Raw genomic sequence first — 27,082 nt, forward strand, 5'->3', positions numbered from 1 at the left:
AACGTCTATTTTCCTCTGAGTTTTCTTATTTTATGTAATTGCTTAAATATATTCTATAAAGTGGTTTAAAATGTCTCCTTATCAATTTTAAAATCTTAACTGCATCTGTAATTGTGTTTACTTTTTATACCTTATATTATTTCTGTTTTCTTTTTATCCTGAATAATCTTAAACATCAGCATTTAAAAACTTCTCTACAGAGCAAGTTATTTATGTATAAACACACACACACACACACACACACACACACACACATACATACATACACATTTTTGGTACTGGGTATTGAACTCAGAGGCACTTCATCATTAAGCCACATCTCCAGACCATTTTATTTTATATTTTTTATTGTTTTGAGACAGGGTCTTACAAAGTTGCTGAGATTGGCCTTGAACTTGCAATCCTCTTGCTTCAGTCTCCTGAGCCACTGGGATTGCAGATGTGTTCCACTGCAACCAACTCCAAGTTTTAATTTTGTCAATTCCCCATTATATGTTCATTTTTATTTCATAAATTTTGTTTTGTTCTTTCATTATTTTCTCTGTTTTCTTTGATGATTATCTCATTAGTTATTTTCAACTCCTCTTCTCTTTCACCTCCTCCTCATTCTTCTTTTGGTGCTGGGGATTGAACCCTGGATCTTGAGCATGCGAGGCAAGTGTTCTACCACTAAGCTATATCTCTAACCCACTTTCTCTTCTTTGTTAATATATTAACTTAAGAGTTTAACTTTTCCTATAAATACTGCATTATCTTAGCTGCATTTCACAGATTTAGTATATAGATGTTCATTATCATTCAGTACTAAATGCCTTTAAATTTTTAACATGATTTCTTCTTCGACTCAGGAGTTATTTGGAAGCATATTTTATTTCTACATTTTCAGGTATATATGAGTTATCTTTAAAATTACCTTTTTATTTTGAGATAACTATAGATCCATAAGAAGTTCCAAAGATAATACAGACAGGACACATATACACTTTGCTTAGTTTTACCCCGTGGGCAACATCAAAACCATAAACTTGATATTACTACAATGGTTCTGTGCTGTTTATCAGGCGCATGCTCCACCTGGACCAAGACACAGAAGTGCACCATCCCCACGAGGTCTCCTCCTGCTCTCCCTGCACAGGCACAGCCAACCTCCACCCACCATCCCTAGTCCCTAGCAACATCATCTGTTATCTATCTCTCCTGTAAACTTTTTCAGTGCTTTAGAGTAAATTATGTTTTGTCATAAAATGTGGTGTGTGTCACTACAGTTGTTTGTAATTGTTCAGAATTGTTTGATGACCCAGCCACAGCCTCCATATTTTCTATTTTTTATTCTTTCATTCTCAATCACACATACATATACGTGATTTTTAATTTTATTTATTTTTCTTTTTTTGGGGTATTGGGGATTGAACTCAGGGGCCCTTGACCACTGATCTACATCCTAGCCCTTTTTGTATTTTATTAGAGACAGGGTCTTACTGAGTTGCTTAGCACCTAGCTAAATTGCTGAAGCTGGCTTTGAACCCATGATCCTCCTGCCTCAGCCTCCCGAGCCACTGGGATTACAGGCATGTGCCACCATGCTCAGCTTTATAAGTATTTTGTTTATGTTTGAAAAAACATTATATTTTGCTCTTATACTTACTGACTTTTGTCCATTGGATCTGTCAATTTCTTATAGGAGCGAATTTTAAAATATCTCATGCTCCAGTTTCTTTTTAGTTATGTCATTGCTTCATGAAGCTACATTACAAAGTGTAGCAGGTTTAGGATTGTTGTATCTCCTTCATGATTTAAAGCAGTTATTATACAGTCACATAATCTTTATGCATTTTTTGTTTAATCTACTTTGTCTATAAAGCATACCACCATTTTGAATAGCATCTGTCAGATTCACTCATATCTTTTTATTTTTAAAAATATTTAGTTGTTGATATGATTTATTTTATTTATTTGTATGTGGTGCTGAGAATCGAACCCAATGCCTCACACATGCCAGGCAAGGGCGCTACCACCGAGCCCCAGCCCCCATATCTTCTACTTTTTATTCTTTCATTCTCAATCACACATACATATACGTTATTTTTAATTATTTCAAATAATTAGTTATTAATTTAACATACTGTTTGGCTTTCTGTTGCGAAGTGACTAAGTTATTTGTTCCCATTTAAAGGCCACCTTTCATTTCTCTCTGGCTGCAGGTATGTCTTGGTGTTTTGAAGTTTCACTAGGAACTTTCTAAGTAAGCTTTACTTCATATTTATCTTACTTAGGATTTGTTGAGCTTGGTGAATTTTAGGATTGATTTATAGTTCCAGGACTGGAAATTTCTCAGAAATTGTACATGATATATGTCTCTTCCTCATTATTTCTATCCCCTTTCTGGAATTCTGATTAGATGTTAGGCTTTGTGTCTCTAACATGTTTCTTAACCTCTCTTTCCTATTTCTCATCTGTTTGTGTTGCCATCTGGGTTTTTTTTTCCCCAGATCTCCATTCTAATTCTTGTATCTTCAGTCTCATCTAATACTTTCTTCAATTTATTTACTTCTGAATATTAATAATTACATTTTAAAATGTCTTGGTTCTTTTTCTAGGTCTGCCGGGAAAACTTTGTAGCTTCTCCTACAATTTTGCAATCACTCTTTCAAATATTATTTGAATTTTGTATTTTGCATCTGCTCTGCAGTTGCAATCTCTGCAGGTCTGATTTTGGTATGTGTGATTCCTTGTGGTTTCTGGCTCCTATGGTGCCTGTTTCAATGTGGTTGCTTTTTCTCTGATAACTCACACGTCCTGTCACTGCCTCTGTGGGAATCTTCATGACCCAAGTCAAAGCTGGCTTTTCCACAGGAGATTCAGTATGCCTCTGCCAGGTAGTAGGGGCACCACCAGCCTGGAGCCATTTCAGCTGAATTCTTGTCTAGATGTTTTTTAAGACTTCCATGTGGTATGAATTAGGGTTGCCCACTCTTGTGAGAGTCAGCTGGTAATTATTAATTCTTGGGGGGGGTTCCCCTTTCTATTCAGGGCCATTGCCAGACTGATAATTTTCATTCATTTCCTGAGGGGTGGCATGCATTTATTTCCAGTTCACACTTAAAATGAGGATATAGTCCTGTGGGGCTTCCTCTTTGTGCAAAAACATCCTATTCAACTTCCCATCTTAGGAAGGAGCTGAGACTTCTCTTTTGCTCCTGTTGAGTCTGTGGGAGGCAGAATTCAAATTCAGCCAGGTCATCCATCATCTCAGAGCATTAGTCTGCTTTTGAGCTTTGCATTTTTGTTCCCCCTTGGGAAAGATGTGGTACAGTCTTTTATATATTTATTTGGGGGCCTCTCCATTTTCCTTACTCATGTGTTATTTCATTAATAGAGTTTTATCCCATCCAACACAGGTACTTGTTTTTAGCAGAAGGATCAATGTAATTAGCATCATACGTCCAGAAAGAGGATCTCCTGTTACTGCTCCCCTATCAGAGTGGTCTGCATCCCACTGTGTTTCCTGCTACAGTATGATGATGAACATCTTTGCACAAACAACTTGATGAATTTTGCCCAGTTATTTCTCACAATCAATGTTTAGAATATAAAATGAGACAGAGTTGAGAATATTTGGGGGATAGGTTGGCACTGCTTGTAGACCAATTGGATTGTTTGTATTCTTGGTATCTTTCATTTACTCTTCCAAATGTTCCACTGGTCCTAACGTGATTAAAAACCCCACTGAAAGGCATTTCTATTAAATAAATAGAAACACAGGCACATTTTGGGAGAAAGAGAGCCTATATGTTTTAAGTAATATTATCTAGAATTGTTTTTAAATTTAGGAGAGGGTCTCCAAAATTATTAAGAGAAATAATTTTAAAAACAAACAGATAACATAATCCTATGATTGTTTGAATAAAATAGTCTATAAAAATAACCAGGAAGAAGAACAATGAGAATCTGATCCTATCAGATATTAAAACAACTGTAGACAGCCAATGATATTTTAAGGCTTCCTTGGCCTATTTGGTGGAGAGAGTCCATGGTTTGCTCAGGAGGCGGCTACTGCCTGGGACCATCACTCCCGAGGTGCTGACACCTACATTATTCTGAAGGATAAAAGGATCCAGGACAGGTTACCACACAGGACAGATCACATAAGGATCCACTCATAGGAAGTGTGACTGGGAACAAGGGAGGCTTGGGTCTATCTGGGTAGTGTCAGAGGAGAAAGGACCTTGCATGACATGCCAGGACATTTGGGTTTGTTTTTGAATTCTTTGGAAATGGATCCATCAGGGATTTAACTAAGCAATTTGCTGGGTTTCCTTTTCATTTTCATAAAATCATATTGGCAGCAGGGTTCAGAAGGATTTAAAGGAGAAAAGACTGGAGACAGGGACATTAGGAATGGATGGATGAACAGTCCATTTTTAATGGTTTTATTAAGACACAGCTCACATATCATACAATTCAACCACTTAAAGTTCAATATAAAATGGTTTTAGTATATTTCCATAGTTCCACAACTATCAATTTTAGAATCTTAGAACATTTTCATCACCTCCAAAAGAAACCTGGTCCCCTGTAGCAGTCACTCCCTAAGCCCCACACTTACCCACTTTCTGTTTCTGTATATCCCCTGCTCTGCATGTCTCATATAGTTGGGGTCATGCAATACATGGCCTTCTGTAACTGGCATCTTTCACTTAGTGTAACTTTAATATAAATTACCGTAACTGTTTGGTCACATGGATTACTACTTCACCCCTTCTGGTTGCCGAATGGCATTCCACTGTATGGAATAACACATCGTATCTTCCCTTTATCAGTTGATGGGCATTTGAGTTTGTTTCTACTTTTTGACAGCTATGAACATTTTGAACATTTTCATATAAGTTTTCATGTGGATGTATGTTTCAGCTATAAGTGTAGGGTTGTTCTAGTCTGTCTTCCCTATGCCGGCGAGTCTGGAGTAGGTGTAATCATAACCATCCTACTTGATGTGAAGTGGAATCTCACTGTAGTTTTAATTTCCATTTCTTTGATGACTCATGATGTTGTTTTATTTTGTCACGTTCCTCCAGGCTTCTTGTACATCTTCTTGGGAAAAATTTCTATAGTTAAATCTTTTGTCAATTAAAAAAATTGAGCTAAAAAATCAGATTACTATGAGTTTATCAGGATGAACCTAACTACTATGTATAACTATAAAGTGCCAATAAAAAATCAGACTACTGGCATTTTGTTATTGATTTTTAAGAGTTCTTTATATGTTCTAGATATGCAAACCCATTTTCAGATATATGATTTGTGAATATTTCTTTCAATAGTGTAGGTTGCTTTTTCACTTTTCTTATGCTGTTGTTTGCAGTGCAAAAGTTTTAAATTTTGATGAATCCCATTTATCTATTTGTTATTTTGTCACTCATGCTTTTATTACTATATGGAAGGTGGCTTTCTCTAACCCAAGGTCATGATGATTTACTGTATTTTCTTCTAAAATTTTAGCTCTTACCTATCAGTACATGACCCCCTGTAAGTTACTTTTTATGTATAGTGTGAGAAAGAAAGGAGTCTAACTTCATCCCTTTTTTTAAAAATGATTTTTTAAACTTTATTTGATTATATTTTTTTATGTGGTGCTGAGGATTGAACCCAGTGCCTCACATGTGCTAGGAAAGTACTCTCACACTGAGCCACAACCCCAGCCCTTCAACTTCATCCTTTTGCATGTGAATATCTGATTGTCTCTGCATCAGTTATTGAAAATTAATCTTTGAAACATGTTTGGATCCCCTGGTTCAGTGTCATAGTCCAACAAAGAAGGGCTATCTTGAACAGTGGCTCAGGCAATGAGACTGGGTTGCTGGGGAAGTTTGGGAGGTGGGATTATAAGAATTTGGGGACTGTGATCTTGCAGTGGGTGAGAAGCAGGAAGGACTTGAGTCCTAGGTTCTGGTCCCTGCCTTGTCCTTCATACCAGAGAGTACATGGCTTCATCATCCCACATGATCATGTGGCCATTTCAGAACCTATCTGCTTGTTTGTGCTCATGATTTGAAGATCAAAGCCTATTACTGCACGAGCAGTTCAAACACAGGAAATAAGCCTCACTCAGGAAAGCTGAATTATATTTTGTGGTTCTTTCAGATTAGAGCAGATACAGTATCTCAGTTCAAAGAGAAAATGGAAAGGTTTGTATCAGATAGAAACGTAGTCAGCAAACTCCAGAAGAATCCAGCTTCTGTCTGTAATGACAGCCAGGGATCCATGTACAAGAGGAGCACCTCTAACAGGGATCTTCTAATTCTTGGGGAAAAGTTTAAGATCCAGAATTATCTTGTGTGTAGGACACGATGCCCCAGAATTCTACATCTTCATTCTGGATTCGTTCCCTGTTTTATGGGGATTGTGGGTTTTCCATTTCTTGGGTTAAGCTATTCAGCCCTGAGAGCTGTATGATTAATCCTGACTTCAGGAAAAATGCTTTGAAGAGCTCTCTGGACAGTTGACCCCAAACGCCACTTGGCCCCCATTGGGACTGGTAAATGTGGACTGCGACCAGGTAATGATGGGGTACGTGACCCACAGAACGGCTGCCCAGGGCCGCAGTCTCTGTGGGGAATAAGAGAAATGTGTTCAGAAGTGACTTTGCCAGCCCCCTGACCTCAGTCACATTCCCAGCTTCGAGAGCAGCCCCACCTTAGGAGCAAGAACAGAAGAGCTCTGTTCCGTGAGCTGGGGAGGGAGTCCTAGTGTGCAGACGTCCACCGGCTCCACAGAGATGCCTTTGATGAAAAACCACTCCACCCAGGACAGACTTGCCCGAGAGTGACCAGGCTCCCCTGGGAGCCAAGGAAAGTTATTTTTTTTCCTTGTGAATGATCCTCTGACATGTGACCATTTCAGAGTGAACCGTAGCCCTGTGGCCCTTTAAACATCAGTTATATTCAAAAGCATAGAGCTGGATGTGGTTATAAAGACTGTTTAATGTGCCCCCTCAGCTTACAGAACAGGAAACTAAGACCAACCACTGTAAGGTTCAAAGTAAGTCATGAGGGATTCATTGGTGCTGGTCTCATGACTCTCTCTTTCTTCCCACTGTTAATTTCTGGTGAAGAAATCATTAAGCTTGATATTTTAAGAATGAACAATACCCTGAGATGGTACCAAAGCATGGATAAGTACCTGACCCCTTGTTGGTGCCCTGGAAATAGAAAGAAGGTTCCAAACCCTTGTGCATTGTCTCTATGTCAGGGACGCTTAGGAATCATGTGGTATTTCATGTCTGATAGAAAATTGCTCCTCAGCTCTCTCATCCTGTGCCATGCTAGCACATTTCCATTCTTCCCTGTAGTAGTCATCTAGTGAGCCAGTCCACACAACTGCATGTCTGTGTCATGCATGTCAACTTCACACAACTGTCCAAGAGCTTGAGAGAGCAGACTGGCTAGACCTAACTTACTGGAGCCCCTAGCTAGTTCAGAGACTGGCTCCATGACAGAGTGAAAGGACCAGCTGCTGCGTGATCTCTGTCAGAGGCCGCTTTGGTGAGAGGATGCATGTCTGGGGAAGGAGCAGGGCTCCTCTATGCAGCCTGTGTGCACACAAGAGCACCCCAGCTCTGCACGTGGGACGAAGCCGCTGCTCCTGTCCAGCAGGGCAAGAAGAGGATATGGGGCCCCATGGTGAGTCCAGTTGACTCAGTTTCTTTTGGGCAAGGCCTTCTTCGGTCAACATTAAAACCCCCCAAAGAAAGACTTCCTCCTCTGAAAGTGGGATTAAACTTTTCCACTTTATTTTGGGGGAAGATGGGCTGGGGGAGGGACTCTTTTTCCTACGATTCTCTTGACATCAATTAGTTTTTACTCATCAAGCAATTTCTAAATTATGTTTTGGACATGGGACTCTGTAATGAGGAAAAGAAAGAAATTTAACAATAAATAATATTATGTCTACAAATGAGACAATAGAAACAAATGTAAAATTCATACATGCTCACCATAGAAAACATGGGAAATACAGAAAGGTGTTTTTAAAAAGCAGCCATAATCTCATCACCCAAACACACTCTTGCTAATTCAAGAAAGCAGAATCCTGTGTTTCTTGCTTACTGCCATATCCTTAGTAGTAGGAATCATGCTTAGTATGTAGTAAGTGCTTAATAAATATTTGTTGACTGAATCTTGCTTAGAATTTAGTAAGTGCTTAATAAACATTTGCTAATACTTTGGTGCATTTATTTCCAGTCTTTTTATTTTTATTTTTATTTTTTTTATTGGTTGTTCACAACATTACAAAGCTCTTGACATATCATATTTCATACATTAGAATCAAGTGGGTTATGAACTCCCATTTTTACCCCAAATACAGATTGCAGAATCACATCGGTTACACATCCACATTTTTACATACTGCCATATTAGTGACTGTTGTATTCTGCTACCTTTCCTATCCTCTACTATCCCCCCTCCCCTCCCGTCCCATCTTCTCTCTCTACCCCATCTACTGTAATTCATTTCTCTCCATGTTTATTATCCCATTCCCCTCACAACCTCTTATATGTAATTTTGTATAACAATGAGGGTCTCCCTCCATTTCCATGCAATTTCCCTTTTTTCTCCCTTTCCCTCCCACCTCATGTCTCTGTTTAATGTTAATCTTTTCTTCCTGCTCTTCCTCCCTGCTCTGTTCTTAGTTGCTCTCATTATATCAAAGAAGACATTTGGTATTTGTTTTTTAGGGATTGGCTAGCTTCACTAAGCATAATCTGCTCTAGTGCCATCCATTTCCCTGCAAATTCCATGATTTTGACATTTTTTAGTGCTGCGTAATACCCATGGTGTATAAATGCCACATTTTTAATCCATTCATCTATTGAAGGGCATCTGGGTTGATTCCACAGTCTAGCAATTGTGAATTGTGCTGCTATGAACATCAATGTGGCAGTATCCCTGTAGTGTGCTCTTTTAAGGTCTTCAGGGAATAGTCCGAGAAGGGCAATAGCTGGGTCAAATGGTGGTTCCATTCCCAGCTTTCCCAGGAATCTCCATACTGCTTTCCAAATTGGCGGCACCAGTTTGCAGTCCCACCAGCAATGTACAAGAGTACCCTTTTCTCCACATCCTCGCCAGCACTTGTTGTTGTTTGACTTCATAATGGCTGCCAATCTTACTGGGGTGAGATGGTATCTTAGGGTGGTTTTGATTTGCATTTCTCTGACTGCTAGAGATGGTGAGCATTTTTTCATGTACTTGTTGATTGATTGTATGTCCTCCTCTGTGAAGTGTCTGTTCAGGTCCTTGGCCCATTTGTTGATTGGGTTATTTGTTTTCTTATTGTCTAATTTTTTGAGTTCTTTGTATACTCTGGATATTAGGGCTCTATCTGAAGTGTGAGGAGTAAAAATTTGTTCCCATGATGTAGGCTCCCTATTTACCTCTCTTATTGTTTTTCTTGCTGAGAAAAAACTTTTCAGTTTAAGTAAGTCCCATTTGTTGATTCTTGTTATTAACTCTTGTGCTATGGGTGTCCTATTAAGGAATTTGGAGCCCGACCCCATAATATGTAGATCGGAGCCAACTTTTTCTTCTATCAGACGCAGAGTCTCTGATTTCCAGTCTTTTTAAATCTCTGTTTTACATGATTATAGTAGACCCTATTAATAACATATCTTTTTTAACTTACCATGATAACACAGATATGCTGATGCCATAAAAGTTCTTTATAAATACCATTCTTAAAGATACTTAGTATCTTTATCTTGTATGAACCTCATTTACTTATTTACTTTTATATTACTAAATATTTTGTGGAAATATACATTTCAAAAGTACTTTGTGAAATTAATTGAATTCTGCCAATGTGAATAAGAAATTAGAATAAATAAATAACTTAATTTTAAAAAAGTACTTTGTGAATAAGGCTTGCCTTTAGATAAGTAGATCAATTGGCTGCTGTACTAGGCCCAGCCATGTTCAGTGGAACCTAAAAAGTTCCTGAAATCACATTCTATTATTTAGTTCCAGAGTCTCACACTGGAGTGCATGAGGAAATAATGCCAGAGGGAAGTCTTGAAATTAGAATCAGGACATGACCTCATCAGACTCTTATAATTAAAAAATAGCTTTTGAATATCTTGTATGAAGAAATTAACTCAAAGAAGTAGCTATTATGTTAAATTCTGGAAATACAGAGTCTTGAGAATTCAATTCAATTAAAGCATTTTCTTATATGTAATCCCAGTTTTCTCTCCTTTTCAACAATTCCCTGGTTTAATGTTCAGTTTATAAAGATGTGATTTTTGTTCAGGTTAATACAGCGCCATCTGGTGCTAAAAGGAAAAATGAGCATGTAGGCTAGGATGACTTCTCTGATTTTAAATGCTGACTTCTATAAGAGATGAAAGGGAATTGATATGTGGTTTCTTGCAGGATTCCCTGGTGTCAGAACTGGGGAAAAGCTTTAGCTGACTTCTAACTCCAGATTGCTATAGCATACGCTTGATTAACTCAACCATCTATTAGAAATTCCTATCAAAATTCAAAAGGAATACACAAATAGGGAGAAATGCTTATCAGAACAGGAAACGATATAAAGGGGCCACATTCTGAAATTTTCTGTCTGACCTAGTGCAGGTGAGACTGAAGAAAGGCTCATCTACTACACAGGAAGGGAAAGCATGGGAAAGGAGTGAGGCGGATGTTGGCAGACCCCAATACCTACCAGCTCACAGTGGCAGGAGGTGGAGGTGAGGATGGGTTATGGGTCACTTAGGGAGAGGTGAAAGTGGATCTTCCCTCTGCTTTGGAAACTGCACCAGATGTTGGCAACTGCATTCACTTGGCACATGAAATTCAGGCCTGTTATGCCTGCCTTCCAAGAAAGGGGTCCGGTAAGTTAGAAAGTGAAGTCATGTACCCCCAACAGACTTCCCACTGGACCACTAAATATCAGAAAGCATTTGAGCCATCGACTGTTTCCAAACCCAATAATTAATCCCTGAAGATTCTAAATTCAGCCAATCATTCAAATGTGACAACCACAGAAAGACATTCTCAGACGTGCAAATATTCGGAGAGCTTTCCATCCATGTAGCTTTCCCCAAAGAAAACACATCCAGCGTTTAAGGATTGTGGCAGCAAGTAATGAAACCAATATAACTCAAAAATTAGGCTGTCTTTGTACCTAGTAAAGATATATTAGAATAACCGCACCATGAAGAGAAGAAAATTAATACCACTGCCCTCAGTATCAACCTTTATCCATATTACTCTCTGTTCCTAAAATCCTGGGAGGAGGAGAGGGAAGAGAGTGACATTGTCTCAGGTTCTCATCTTGCAGAAGGAAAAGGGATGTTTTCTATTTGGTTATTGACCACAGTACAGAAATGAGTCCCATAATGTTGTTAAATATATTGCTTAATCACTTATTAGTACAGGATTATTAGTATAGAAAGAAAGAAGTGAAGAAAATTTGTTCAATTTGATATGGTGAAAAAAGTATAAGAGAAACAGCAAATTTAATCTAATTACATTTTTTTAAAAAAAAAATGATACTGGGGTTTGAACTCCGAGGTGCTTTACCATTGAGATACATCCCCAGCCCATTTTTAGTTTTCTTTCTGATACAGGGTCTCAGTAATTTGCTTAGGGCCTTGCTAAATTGCTAAGACTGGCCTCCACCTTGCAATCCTCCCACCTTGTCCTCCCATGTTGCTGGGGTTACAAATGAGCACCAGCATGCCAGGCTAGGAACATTGATTTTTTTTTTTAAAGTTTTAAATTAAATCTTTCCTTATATATAATCAGAGACATGATAAATTATGATATAATGGTGTATTAAGAATTGTAATGCATAAATAAATAAATTTTAAACAACAGATTAAATCCTTGCAGATATAAATTAGCAATATAGTAAAATCATAATACTCATAAGTATACTTGGACATTCAATATTTTAAAGTCTATTTCTATAACATTCAGTTAGCAAGTATTTTGTGAATGACTATTACTAAATCTCAGAATAATCTAACATACTCCTCATCATTTCTAATCCATAGATCCCAGTCACCTTGTTCATGTAACTCTCTAGTTCTTTTCTTATTGCAATTATCATTTTCTACAATTATTTTTCACCTTTAGTTGTTTCCTTATTTACTGTCTGTCTTCCTTTGCTAAAATGCCATTTCTCTAAGGTCAATGTTCTTGTCTCTCTTGTTCATGGCCAGGCTTTTCCTTGCTATTTAGTAGATGGCAGGCAAATGAGCCTTCATTCAGCTCTCTGAACATCTCCCACGTCTAACAAAGAAGTTGTCACCTAATGGGTGACAAATTTACTCAATATTTATTGCATTAATTAAATATTTATGTAATATCTATTCATTCAATATCACCTGTTAAATGAATGAGTGCATTTCTATGAATGGAAGGATGACAGTAATCCTGAATCCCTACCCTTGTATTGCCTGTAATTTAGAAAGGGAGACAGACCACCCAACCAGTACTTCCATGATTAATAGTGAAACCCTATTTTGCTAATCAACATTTTTAATTTTAACCTGCTGAATAAAAGACAGGTATTGTTTTGCAGGAATCTTCCACAACTTCCTCTAAAGAAAAGCCTGGAAAAGTAGAAGCACAAAGTAGTAACTTCCTGTTTCCTAAAGCCTGCCACCAAAGGACACGAAGCAACTCCACCAGTAAGTGTCTCATCAAAACATCTTCAGGAACAGGGCCTAAGTGCTTTTGAATATCAATGATGAGGGGAGATTTGGGATGGGTGGATCTCTTCTGATCCAGTTGGACCAAACCAAGATGGCAGCCTGCTTGCCTCTCTGAGAGCATTCTTTTTGGCTTGTGCAGGTCCTGGTCAGCTAGAGGGCTCTGCATTGGCTTTTTGAGTTTTCTGTGGTAAACTCGTCTTCTAGCTAGGCTCCTACTGCCTTGCTGAAAAGATTGGGCCTGGAGGATAAGAGAAAAAGGGTTACTCTTATTCTGATTTCTGACATTTCCTTAATCCTGAGTAAGCCACTCTGTCTCCCAGGGCTTCTGTCACCCCATCTGTAACATGATGGGGGTTGAGGCTTGAAGACTTCATGATTCTTCGTTGCTGCAAATAGAATAGCATTTATATAAAAGTCAGGAAAATGTGAAGAATGCATGAAAGTTTGAAGAAGTTAAAATCACATCAAATTATAATATTAGAAATAATCTATACTGACACTTTCAATTATTTCTCAGTTATTCCTATATATGCCTATAGGAAAATTAGGCACATGCATCTATATCTATTTCTCATGTCATTGGGAAATCTGTTGTAAACACTATTTTTAGTAGACGTATGTCATTTCATTGTATGAACATGCACAATCTACTCTTACTAGATATTTAAGTTATTCTCAGTGTTTTGCTAACATAATCCACATTGCTGAGTTTGTAAGTGAAATTTTGTTTGAAGTTGTAACATCTTAAAGGAAATACAGTGTGCCACCATATTCGTAGATAGAAATTATTTGAAGAAAAGTTACATCTGCACTGAAATATGTAGAATTTTTTCTTGTTATTATTCCCTAAAAAGGATTGACATAGCATTTACATTGTATTATGAATAATCTAGAGATTATTTAAAGTTTACAGAAAGATTGTGCAGGTTATATGGAGATACTACCCTATTTTATGCAAAGGATAGAAACACATTAATAGATTTTGGTATCCATGGGGATTCTGGGACCAATCCATATGGATCTAGAATAACTATAAACGAGATAGTGGACTGGTGTATGGTAGTTAAGGGCTCTCATCTGAGAAACAATGCACTTAAATTTGAATCCTGCTCCTAGAACTAAGTATTGATGTGACTTTGGACAAGTCCTTTAAAATCTCTGAACCTCTTGCTATGGCTTGAAAACAAGGTGTCCTGAAGAGCTTGTGTGTGAGACAATCAAGAAGCGTTCAGAGGTGAAATTAGATTATGAGAGCTGCAATCTAATCAGTGGGTTAATCCATTTGATGGACTAATAATTTGAATGGACTACAGCACTAAGTGTTAATTGTAGACAGGTGGGGTCCCCACTTGCAGCCCGGTTGGCGCAGATGGAAGGTGGTCCCCACTTGCGGCCTAGTCGTCGCAGTCAGAAGGCAGCGCAGAACGCACAGGCCTTACTTGTGGGTCACCAAACCAAGCTCTGAACACTGCACAAGAAATGTCAAAATAGAGCCTGGGAACCCGCTGCAGATAAGTGGAGTTGAGCACCACGGAGATCTGGCAGCATAGAGATGCAGGCTTACAGATCCTCTAAGATTAGAGCGTGCCAGACTAGACCCACGTCACTGCAGGGCACTAGACCGAGGACCACACTCGGGACACAGTGGACGAACAGCCTAGCCCCCTCCACCTCACCAGACACGCGGGTGCGGAATCGGGTGGCCGCCATCTTGGAAAATCTACCACATCCGCTTTTGGCGGATGTAGCAGACAGTGAGATTGGCACTAGAACAGGTGTGTGAGTCCCAGCCCCCCCACCCAGCTGTGATAACTCAAAACCTTTCACACCAGCTTTTGGTGGGCGTGAATAGCAGAGCCGAGTGAAACTAAAAAGGTGTCTGATCTCCAACTCCCACTCCCCCAGCTGTGATAACCCAAAACCTTTCTTGCCAGCTCTCTCTGTGGGTGTGGCTATCAGAAGGAATACAGACAGAACAGGTTGCTGGTTTCCAATTGCCCCTCTCCACAGCTGTGATGACCTGGTGACTACCCAACACAGAGGTAGCGCTCAGTTGATCAGGAGTGCAGGGTGGCCAGGGCGCTGCATGCCCAGAGTGAACCCGGGGCTGTGGAGAAGAGTCCCAGCAATTGGGGCCTGATGGGCAGGAGAAGTGAGGGACATAGAGACTGGGAGCAACCCAAAGAGACTGGGATTGGAGAGGCACCCGGCAGGGGAGGGAGAGCTGCCTCACACTGATTGCTTCCCCCACCCTGAGGGTAGTGACTCAACCTGGAATACACAACGCCACCTAATGGAAGAGAAGAAAATAGAATTCTAAGAGTGTATTTTTTTTCCTTCTTTCCTTTTTTCTTTTTATCTTTCTCTTCTCTCTTTTCCTCTCTCTTTTTTCATTCCCTTTTCTCTATCTCTTCTCCTCTCTTTTTTCTTCTTCTTTTCTTTTTACTTTTCTCCCTCCTTCTCTTCCTCTCCCAACCTCCCAAGTGTTACTATTTCTACTACGTGTAAATTACTAAATGCAAATAGGTAGTTCTTTCTATGCTTCTTATTGTCCTCTCTTGCATTTAGCCACCCTAAAATAACTCCTGTCTATCTCCTGTTAATAACCCCCTTCATTAGAGTTCTCCTCCAAAGTAGCTGATATATTAACCCCCATACCCCACATCTTTCTCCCTAAACATAAAGTCCTACACCGGAACCTCAGTTCTCTGTATGACACCAGAATCTGTATGTCTTTGATGAAGCTAATGAATATATTTTAAACTATAATTAAATCCAAATCTCTAGACATTGTCTCCCATCACAAAGGAAAGATCTTGGAACTATACAAGAGCAATACTAATTTATAGGAGAAAAATAATAACAAAACAGTCACATACAGCTGGAAAGAAATGTGAGAGACATGAAAAAACAAGGAAATAAAGGGCCACAAACAATGCAGGACAACTAAAAAATAGAGGAGATAATAGCTTCAGCAGAAAAAATATCAGATAAAGATTTCAAGATATACATGGTCAGATGATCTGGAGTCTTAGGGAGGACTTTAGACAGCAAATGCATACAATGAAAGATCACTTTGACAGTGAATTACATAAACAAATCCAAGAAGCAAAAGATCAACTCTACAGGGAGATAGAGGTTATACAAAAACAAAACAAAACAAACAAACAAACAAACAAACAGAAATCCTGGAAATGAAGGAAATAATAAACCAAATTAAAAACTCAAATGAGAGTATTACCAGCAGGGTAGAACACTTAGAAGTCAGAACACCAGAACGAAGACAGAGTACATTATCTAGAAAAGATCGTAGACAGCTCAGAAAGGATGATAAAAAACCACGAGCAGAACATCCAAGAAATAAAGAGATAACATAAAGAGACCAAATTTAAGAGTTATTGGGATACAGGAAGGTATAGAGGTCCAAACCAAAGGAATGAGCAACCTCTTCAATGAAATAATTTTAGAAAATTCTCCAGACATGAAGAATGAAATGGAAACCCAAATCCTAGAAGCCTACAGGATGACAAATGTACAAAACCACAAGAGACCCACACCAAGATACATTATAATGAAAATTCCCAACATACAGAACAAGGAGAGAATTTTAAAATCCACAAGAGAAAAGAAGCAGATTACATTTGGGGTAAACCAATGAAGTTAACGGTGGATTTTTCAACACAGACTCTGAAAGCTAGAAGATCCTGGAACAGATTGCTGAAAGATAATGGGTTCCAACCAAGAATCTTGTATCCAGCAAAATTAAGCTTCGGGTTTGAAGATGAAATAAAAACCTTCCATGATAAATAGAAATTAAAAGAATTTGCAGTTAGAAAACCAGCGTTTCAAAGCATCATTGGCAAAACATTATATGAAGAGGAAATGAAAAATAACAAAGAAAATAACAGTGAGAGGTAATACAGTAAAGGAAAAACTAATCATAGAGGAAAAACAAATCAAGTTAAATATTAAAAATAAACAAACATGGCTGAAAGTATAAACCATATCTCAATAGTAACCCTAACTGTTAATGACTTAAACTCACCAATCAAAGACATAGGCTAGAAGATGGGATTAAAAAAAAGATCCAACAATATGCTGCCTACAGGAGACTCATCTGATAAGAAAAAACATACACAGACTGAAGGTGAAAGGTTGGGAAAAATCATACCACTCACATGGACCTCGAAAGCAAACAGGGGTGTCCATACTCATATCAAATAAAATAGATTTCAAGCCAAAGTTAATCAAAAGGGATAAAGAAGGACACTACATACTGCTAAAGGGAACCATTCACCAAGACATAACAATCATTAATATATATGCCCCAAACAATGGTGCAGCTATGTTCATCAAACAAACTCTTCTCAAGTTCAAGAGACAAATAGACCACAACACAATAATCATGGGTGATTTTAACACACCTCTCTCACCACTGGACAGATCTTCCAAACAAAAGTTGAATAAAGAAACTATAGAACACAAAAACTCAATTAATAACTTAGACTTAATTGACATATATAGAACATATCAACCAACATCAAGCGGATATACTTTTTTCTCAGCAGCACAAGGATGCTTCTCAAAAATAGACCATATATTATGCCATAGGGCAACTCTTAGTAAATACAAAGGAATAGAGATATTACCATGCATTTTAACCAATCATAATGGAATGAAATTGGAAATCAACAATAATATAAGGAAGAAAAATTCCTACATCCCTTGGAGAATGAACAATATGCTACTGAATGAATTTTGGGTTACAGAAGACATCAAGGAGGAGATTAAAAAATTCTTAGAAGTAAATGAAAACACAGACACAACATATTAAAATCTCTAGGACACTATGAAAGCAGTACTAAGAGGAAAATTCATTGCATGGAGTTCATTCCTTAAAAGAAGAAAAAGCCAACAAATAAATGACCTCACCCTACATCTTAAATCCCTAGAAAAAGAGAACAAATCAACATCAAATGCAGTAGAAGGCAAGAAATAATTAAAGTGAGAGCTGAAATCAATGAAATTGAAACAAAAGAAACAATTGACAAAACCAAAAGTTGGTTCTTTGAAAAAATAAATAAGATTGACAGACCTTTAGCCATGCCAATGAAGAGAAGGAGAGAGGGAAAACCCAAATTACTAGCATATGGGATAAAAAAGGCAATATCACAACAGACACTTGCTGTAGTCTGGCTGGGCACAAATCACAAGCCACTGAAGCAGGAACAAACTTTATTTCTGAACTCCACCAGCACACTCCACACACACTCCCCAGGAACTCTCCCGAACCACGTGACTCGTCCAGGAACCAGCAACCAGAAATATCTCCTCCGGAAATCCCTCCTCCTGCACTTCCCCAACCAATGGGAACTCTCGGGGAATCCCCGGGAATCCCCAGGAGAACTCCGAAGTAGCAGCTGAGGCGGATAGTAATGCCTCATCTATCAACCAATACTGTTGGCAAAATGCCAGGAGCCATTCCGACGAGGCTGTGGCTCTCAGCAGACACTACAGAAACACAGAAGATAATTAGAAATTATTTTGAAACCTTATACTCCAATAAAATAGAAGATAGTGAAGGCATCGATAAATTCCTTAAGTCATATGATCTGCCCAGATTGAGTCAGGATGATACACACAACTTAGACCAATACCAAGTGAGGAAATAGAAGAAGCCATCAAAAGATTACCAACCAAGAAAAGCCCAGGATCAGAAGGATATACAGCCGAGCTTTACAAGATCTTTAGAGAAGAACTAATACCAATACTCTTCAATCTATTTCAGGAAATAGAAAAAGAGGGAGTATTTCCAAATTCATTCTACAAGGCCAATATCACCCTGATTCCAAAACCAGACAAAGATACTTTAAAGAAAGAAAACTTCAGACCAATATCTCTAATGAATATAGAGAAATCTTCAATAAAATTCTGGCAAATTGGATACAAAAACATATCAAAAAGATCGTGCACCATAATCAAGTGGGATTCATCCCCAGGATACAAGTTTGGTTCAATATATGGAAATCAATAAATGTAATTCATCACATCAATAGACTTAAAGATAAGAACCATATGATCATAGATGCAGAAAAAGCATTTGACAAAATACAGCATCCCTTTATGTTCAAAAACACTAGGAAAACTAGGGATAACAGGAACTTACCTCAACATTATAAAAGCTATCTATGCTAAGCCTCAGGCCAGCATCATTCTAAATGGAGAAAAATTGAAAGCATTCCTTCTAAAATCTGGAACAAGACAGGGATGCCCTCTTTCACCACTGCTATTTAACATAGTTCTTGAAACACTGGCTGGAGCAATTACACAGATGAAAGAAATTAAAGGGTCCATATAGGAAAAGAAGAACTTAAACTAGCACTATTTGCTAATGATATGATTCTATATATAGAAGACCCAAAAAACTCTACCAAGAAACTTCTAGAACTATTAAATGAATTCAGCAAAGTGGCAGGATATAAAACCAACACCCATAAATCAAAGGCATTCCTGTATATCAGAAAAAAATCCTCTGAAAAGGAAATAAGGAAACTACCCCATTCACAATATCCTCAAAAAAAAAAAAACTTGTGAATCAACTTAACAAAAGAGGCGAAAGATCTATATAATGAAAACTATAGAACCCTAAAGAGAGAAATAGAAGAAGACCTTAGAAGATGGAAAGATCTACTTTGCTCATGGATTGGCAAAATTAATATTATTAAAATGACCATATTACCAAAAGCACTATACAGATTCAATGCAATTCCAATCAAAATCCCAATGGAATTCCTCACAGAAATAGAAAAAGCAATTATGAAATTCATCTGAAAAAATAAGAGACCCAGAATAGCTAAAGCAATTCTAAGAAGGAAGAGTGAAACAGGTGGCATCACTATACCACATCTTAAACTGTACTACAGAGCAATAGTAACAAAAACACCATGGTATTGGCACCAAAACAGGCTGGTGGACCAATGGTACAGGATAGAGGACACAGAAACTAACCACAAAACTACAACTACCTTATATTAGACAAAGGTGCTAAAAACATGCACTGGAGAAAGGATAACATCTTCAATAAATGGTGCTGGGAAAACTGGAAATCCATATCAACAAAATGAAATTGAATCCCTATCTCTCACCATGCACAAAAGTTAACTCAAATGGATCAAGGATCTAGGAATCAAACCAGAGACTCTGTGTCTAATAGAAGAAAAAATAGGCCTTAATATCCATCACATGGGGCTAGGCCTCAATTTCCTTAATAAGACACCTACAGCACAAGAATTAAAACCAAGAATCAACAAATGGGATGAATTCAAACTAAAAAGTTTTTTTTCTCAGCAAGAGAAATAATCTGTGAGGTGAATAGGGAGCCTACATCCTGGGAACAAATTTTCACTCCTCACAAATCAGATAGAGCTCTAATCTCTAGGGTATACAAAGAACTCAAAAAGCTAAACACCAAAAAAACCAAATAACCCAATCAACAAATGGGCCAAGGACCTGAACATACACTTTTTTTTTTAAAGAGAGAGTGATAGAGGGAGAGAGAGAGAGAGAGAGAGAGAATTTTTTTAATATTTATTTTTTAATTATTGGCGGGCACAACATCGTTGTTTGTATATGGTGCTGAGGATCGAACCCGGGCCGCACGTACACCAGACAAGCGCGCTACCACTTGAGCCACATCCCCAGCCCCTGAACATATACTTCTCAGAAGAGGATATACAATCAATCAACAAATATACGAAAAAATGTTCATCATCTTTAGCAATCAGAGAAATACAAATTAAAACTACTCTAAGATATCTTCTCACTCCAGTAAGAATGGCAGCCATTATGAAGTCAAACAACAACAAGTGCTGGTGAGGAGGCGGGGGAAAAAGTACACTCATACATTGCTGGTGGGACTGCAAACTGGTGCAGCCAATTTGGAAAGCAGTATGGAGATTCCTTGGAAAGCTGGGAATGGAGCCACCATTTGACCCAGCTGTTCCTCTTCTCGATCTATACCCAAAAGACCTAAAAACAGCACACTACAGGGATACAGCCACATCAATATTTATAGTAGCACAAATCACAATAGCTAGACTGTGGAGCCAACCTAGATTCCTTTCAATGGATGAATGGATAAAAAAAATGTGGCATATATACACAATGGAATATTACTCAGCACTAAAAATAATAAGATCATGGCATTTGCAGGGAAATGGATGGCATTAGAGCAGATTATGCTAAGTGAAGTTAGCCAATCCCCAAAAAACAATTGCTGAATGTCTTCTCTGATATAAGGGGGGTGACTCAAAATTGGGAAGACAGGAAGAGCATGGGAAGAAGATTACCTCTACATAGGGAAGAGGGTTGGGAGGGAAAGGGAAGGGAGAAAGGGAATTGCATGGATGGTGGAAGGAGATCCTCATTGTTATACAAAATACACGTAAGAAGATGTGAGGAGAACAAAAAGAATAGCAGTACCTTAGATTAGGTAGAGAGAAGTGATGGGAGGGGAGAGGTTGGGGAGTTAGGAAGGATAGTAGAATGAAGCAGACATTTTTATTTTTACTGTGTGTATATATGTGACTGCATGACCAATGTGATTCTGTAACCTGTACACTCAGAAAAATGAGATATTGTATCCCATGTGATTCAAATGTATGATATGTCAAGGTCATTGTACGGTCATGTGTAACTAATTAAAACAAAAAAATAATTATAGACAGGAGAAACATAACTGGAGGAAGAAGGTCCCTGGGGTTTATATTTCATCCTTTGGGGTTTGTCTTTTGTCCCTGTTTCCTTGGGCTTTCTCTACTGTGTCCTGGCTGCCATGATCTCAGCAGCTTTCCCCTACCATGCCCTCTGCCATGATGCTCCTTCACCACTTCAGGCCCAGAGCCCTGGAGTGAGCAGCCATGGACTGAACCTCTGAACTGTGAGGCCTCCTCTAAGTTGTTCTTCTCAGGCACTTTGATTACTGAATGAAATAGCAATGTACAATGAGAAGCTGACTAACATATCTCATATTGTTCTGCAGTAGGGTGCAACATTCTTAAATTAATAACATCCTATTTTAAACTTTTTAAGTTATAAACTTTAACTTTTCCCCCTCCTTTAGTATAATTTCCTAGAAATGAAATTTAGGGTCAAAAGACAGGTGTAGTTTTAAGCTTGAGATCTGTATGGCCAAATTTTAGTGACTAATATTCCTTCAGCAATATATGTGAATACCTATTTCTTCAATCACAGGCCACACTGGAGTGTAATTTTTGAAAATAATTGTAATGCAGATTCTTCTCTAGTCCCCATTTCTCCCCACCGATTTTGGGTTTCTGTCTGTCTTGCTTTGCACCCAGGACCAGTTATATAATTTGTGGGACTCTGTATAAAAAGATAATGTGGGAGCCCTGTTCAGAACGATTAAGAATTTCCAAATGTCAGCAGCCTGGTGTTAAACCAAGCTGGGACTTTTCCAATTACTACCCTGGTGGCCTCATAGGCTACATGCCCATGAGAAGCCAGCTCTGCTTGTACCCTGGGACCTGACCCCTTCCTACAGAGTCACCCTCTGATTTCTGGTTGAGTTCAGTCACTGGGAGACTTCCACAGTATACTGGTGGTGGAAGAGAGCTGCTGGGGTATTTCTTTCCTGTCCTCTGGCTTGACAGCTTCCAGTACCTAAGGAGGCCTTGCTAGTCTCCTAACTCTGCCCACCCCTGTAAATTGCCCCTCTGTTCAATTCTCAAAATCCAAGCCCAGTGTGACTTTTGCATCTTGCTCAAACCATGACTGATGCACTGCTTTATAAAGTAAACCAAAAAAGAGGTCCTCCACACACAGGTGGGGTCAAAACCTTCTTCATATATTTATAACATATATACCATATGTTTTTGCTGAGCTTGCCTAGTTTTCTATTGTCATTCATTTATTTAAAAGAGCCTCTTGGTTAAATTAATATTTCAAGTAATATTTCTTAAAATACTTTTTCAAATTTGGTATTTTAATTTTTTAACCTAAGATATCTTAACCTTTATATCATCAAATTTTTTAATCTTTTTTTTTTTGTTTTGATGTGAAAGCTTCTCTGCATATCTGAACCCATAGCAGGAACAGGAGCCCCCACCCCCCATGCATGAGGGTTGCCTAAATCATAGAGGGCCTAAGCAGAGGTAGGTGTGGCCTGACATCTTGGTGCTAGATTTGCCCATCACTCTGCAGTTGACTGACTCTGTGAGCCATTCCAAAGTTGCAGCCTGTTTGCATGTCCTTATTTCCTCTGAACCCAAACTGTGCAGTGCTGTCCTTCTTCAAACTGCAGGTCAACATTGCATGGCCATGATCAGGAAATGGAGTGACTGGGATCCTGGAGGCCTGGGTTATGGTCCAGACTTCTTTGTTTCCTCCTCTGAAGCCCTCTGAGCTTCCATTTCCTCACTGATGCATAAGAGAGGAAACTCCACCAGGTTCCCCCCAAAACTAATGATGGCTGTCCACCTCATCTGGAGAGCCTGACAAACATACAGGTTGCCCCTGACCATGGCAGTGTGGAGAATGGACTCAGTAGGTTGAGTAGGGAACTGAAATCTGCCTTCTTATTAAACACCCAGAAAAATATGACGCGCAGGAAGATTTGGATTAGATCCCCAGGCTCTCCTCCCAACTCTGACCCATAACGATGTGTCCCCCTTTCCAGAGTGTGATTTTCTAAATCCTCTGGCTTCTTCTCTCTCGGTCCACTGGGATACACTGGTCCTTGTTGGAGAGGACCACCTACCTGTACTGAAGCCGCTGCTGGGAGCAGCTGTCCTGGCTGGGAAATGTTTCCTCCGTCACTCTTGGAGCCCCGATGGACCAAGACTCTCCCTTTTCCATCACTCCTCCGTCTCTTTTGTCACTTCCCTTTTGGCATCTCACATTCTGTCACACTCATTCTCTCCTCTTTTTTTCTCAACCTACCCTGGCTAGTGGCTTCCTCTCTTCAGCTTATAAGCAACCTAAAGTCTTTCCTATCCTAAAAATAAAAGAAAACCCCAAACCTTGGTCCATTCTTTATTTTCTCTGAACTACCATTTTATCTCATTTTTTCCTTGGGGGAATTTTCCACATAGGCCTGTCCGCTGACTTTTTTTTAAGCCCTTTTTAAAAATTGTTCAAATTTTGAGTTGCTGAAGGTGACCTCAAACTTGCAATCCTCCTGCCTCAGCCTCCCAAATTGTTATGATTACAGGAGTGTGTCACTGTGCCTAGCATCACCTGTTTCTGTTAACTTTTAAAAATATGGCTGCTAGAAAAATTCCAATTGTATTTCAGCTGGGACATGCTGCTTCAGACAAGTGTGAGTTAAATCAGATAGTCTGTGAGGGTTTTCCAACTGTATGCAGTTGTATGCAGTGAGTTCCTGGTTGGGCGAAATGAAGTCTGGAATTCCCACGAAGAAGAGGAAGCGGAATTCTTTGCATTTTTTTAGATCTCAAAGATTTGAGTCATCTCTTTGTGGGAGGTGTGCACATGCCTGTGTGTGAATTCGTGTACAGAAGTAGATGACTTGTTTGGGAGGTTGGAGGATCCCCTAATCCTCCCCGTCCCTGCCTGGTCTTCCCCTTTGTCACCCTTGGTTCAGATCCACCTGTCCTGGGGACACTTGGGGCCTTTTCCCTCTCTCTCCTTGCTGCTTGACATGCAGGAGATGCATGTGAACTCTTGCTGAGTTGATCTTTCATTGCACCCTGCAATAAGGGATGCATGAACAGAGAGAATAAAAATGCCACCCAGGTCTTCAACAGCCATCTCTCCCCATCGTGCACCTGTTACTGGATGCTAAAGGGTTTATGTTTGTATCAGCCCTGGCTAATGAGGGTTCAGTGGGGGCTGATTTTGTTCCTTATGGAGCTTTTCATCTTGAGAACACAAATGATCTCTGCCTGCTTTTCCTCTCTTGGTTTAGGTGTTAATCCCTATTGCACAGGAGAAATTGATTTTCCAATGACCAAGAAATCTGCAGCTTCCACTGACAGACAGCCTTATTCTCTGTGTAGTAACCGGAAATCCCTCTCTCAACAACTGGACTGTCCAGCAGGAAAGGCTGCGGTAAGAAGAAAGGGAGGGGAAGCTGGGGAATTGGGAGGAAAGGGAGGGGCCAATGTTAGTAGTGGCTGAAGAAATTTTCCCAGTAGTCCTGCGTCCTGTGTCCTGCCCAGAAGAGGGTCTTCAATCACATTAAGCAAAGAACCACACTAGGAATGGACATCTATTGAGCTCCCTCTCGTGCCAAGAACTTGTAACTGCAGCCACTTCTATGCAATTAGGAAGCAATAGGTAGTAAAATTCCTTATGTGCAGGCTCATAAGGCATTATGTGGACCCCTTTGTTTCATCTGCACAATAATCCGCAGCGGTAGGCCAGGGAACTGCATCTTGGACAGGTTAAGGAATTTATGCAAGTTCACATTGCTAATAAGTAACAGGACTGGGATTGAAGTCAGCTTTATGACTCCAAAGCCTATGCATCCTATGATTAGGATTACCTTATAAACATTGTCACTATTCTTAAAACAAGCTGAGAAAGGAACACATGATTAGACCCATTTCACAGTGTGCAAACAGGTGTGGCAGTCCATGTCCTTCTCATCTACATGACATCAGCTTGCAGATTGGGAGCTGAACAGACACAAAGCACAGTGTCCTCTGCACATGTCACTCCTTCCTGCCTGTGACGCCCCCTCCTGTCCTTTCCCTGAGCATTTTCTCAGTGACTCATGCTGCCACTCATATCACACAGTGTCCTCTGTCTGTAGTGTCTTGTCCCTTCTCTCATCTCTGTTACTAGAAATAGTGCCCCCAAACCTTCCCAACACCTCCCCTGCCTGGAAGCATTCCAGGTACCCCCAGCTGCATGGGCCTCATGATCTTTTTAAATGCTCATCAAGAGGTGCCTGTATCTCTCTCACAGTGTTTACCAGCTTGGCTTGTTAGTGCCATTTGTTTTAGTGCCTGACCTTCCAGCTGACCATGGGCTCTCCAAAGATGGGCTCCAAAGTCCAATTTGTTTGATTCCTTGCATGGTACATGGTAGATGCTCAGTACATTTTATTTCTATTTTCCCTTCCCTTCCTTAGATCATTATTTTTCACTTGCAAACTGGCCATGTTGGTGTCCCAGTGTCAGAAGAAGATAGCTTTCAAAGTGACTCCCTGAGCTGAGATCTCTCTCAACCTCTGGGTTTCTGGAAGCCCATTGGAGCCATCTAAAATCTAACATCTGCAACCAGTACTCATCCTTAAGGCTTAGGATACTGATAGGGAGGCACTTCCTGAGAAGTTGGCCTCTTATCTTTGATGGCTCATACTTTAGGGTTCCAGCCTCTGGAAACAGGAGGCTCATCTGGCCAGTATGGATGGGCTACAGGTCAGTTGGTAGAAGCTGTCTGGAAAGATTTGTTGAAGAGCATCAAAAGGGCCACATCCAACCCCTTAATGTTTAATCCAAAGCATCAAGGGGCCCTATCATACATCTATCTATGTATCTATCTATCTATCATAAGAAATGGGCCATGTAAGTATGGAGGTGGGTGAATCTCAAGATCTAAAGGATGGATTAGCAAGCTGGAGACCCAGAAGGCATTATGGGGACTAGAAGAGCTAAAGGTTTAGTTCAAGTCCAAGTTCAGAGGTCTGAGACCCAGGAGGGCTCATGGTATAGTTTCTGACTGAAGTTCTGGAGGTTTAAGACCCAGGAAGAACCAATATTTCAGCTGGAGTCCAAGGGCAGGAGGAGAGCTGCCACAGATTGTAGGTGTTCAGGCAGGATGGATTCTCTTACTTAAGGGAGTGTCAGGCTTCTGTTCTCTTCAGGCTTTCAACTAACTGACTGAGGCCCATCCACATCAGGAAAGGTAATTTACTTTGTCTGCTGATTTAAATGTTAATCTCATTCAAAAACACTCTTGAAAACATACAGAACAATCCAGATATGGTGGCATAGACCTGAAATCCCAGCTACTTGAAAGACTGAGGCAGGAGGATTTTAAGTTTGAGATTAGCTCAGCAACTTATTGAGACTCTGGTTCAAAATAAGATTTAAAAGGGCTGGGGATGTAGCGTCATTGTAGAATACATGTTTAGCATGTGTGAGGCCCTGGGTTTGATCCACAGCACTGAAAAAAAAAAAAAAAGAATGTTTGACTAAATATCTGGGAACCTCATGGCCTTGTTAAGTTAGCACATAAAATTAGCTATTACAGATGCCCACATGCAGTTCATTTGTCTTCAAACCAGCACTGCAAGGGCAATGGAGAGGAGAGGAGCTGCTTCTAGAAAGGAGGGAGGGAAAGTGGGGCCCACAGCCTTGGGAGGGGCTTAGGGCTACA

General features: G+C 39.5%; 1 protein-coding gene across 2 annotated transcripts in view; it reads left to right on the forward strand.

The window, feature by feature from the left end:
- Il16 (interleukin 16) overlaps positions 1-27,082 on the forward strand; it is a 121,123-nt gene that overhangs the window by 49,568 nt on the left and 44,473 nt on the right. For both annotated transcript variants that reach the window (XM_040274556.2, XM_005320207.5), the window contains exons 3-4: positions 12,583-12,691; positions 24,663-24,805. In XM_040274556.2, coding sequence (XP_040130490.1) covers positions 12,583-12,691; positions 24,663-24,805 — 252 coding nt within the window. The remainder of the gene's footprint in view (positions 1-12,582; positions 12,692-24,662; positions 24,806-27,082) is intronic.

The sequence above is a fragment of the Ictidomys tridecemlineatus genome, chromosome 5, assembly GCF_052094955.1.
Source record: "Ictidomys tridecemlineatus isolate mIctTri1 chromosome 5, mIctTri1.hap1, whole genome shotgun sequence".
In the NCBI taxonomy this organism is placed as follows: domain Eukaryota; kingdom Metazoa; phylum Chordata; class Mammalia; order Rodentia; family Sciuridae; genus Ictidomys; species Ictidomys tridecemlineatus.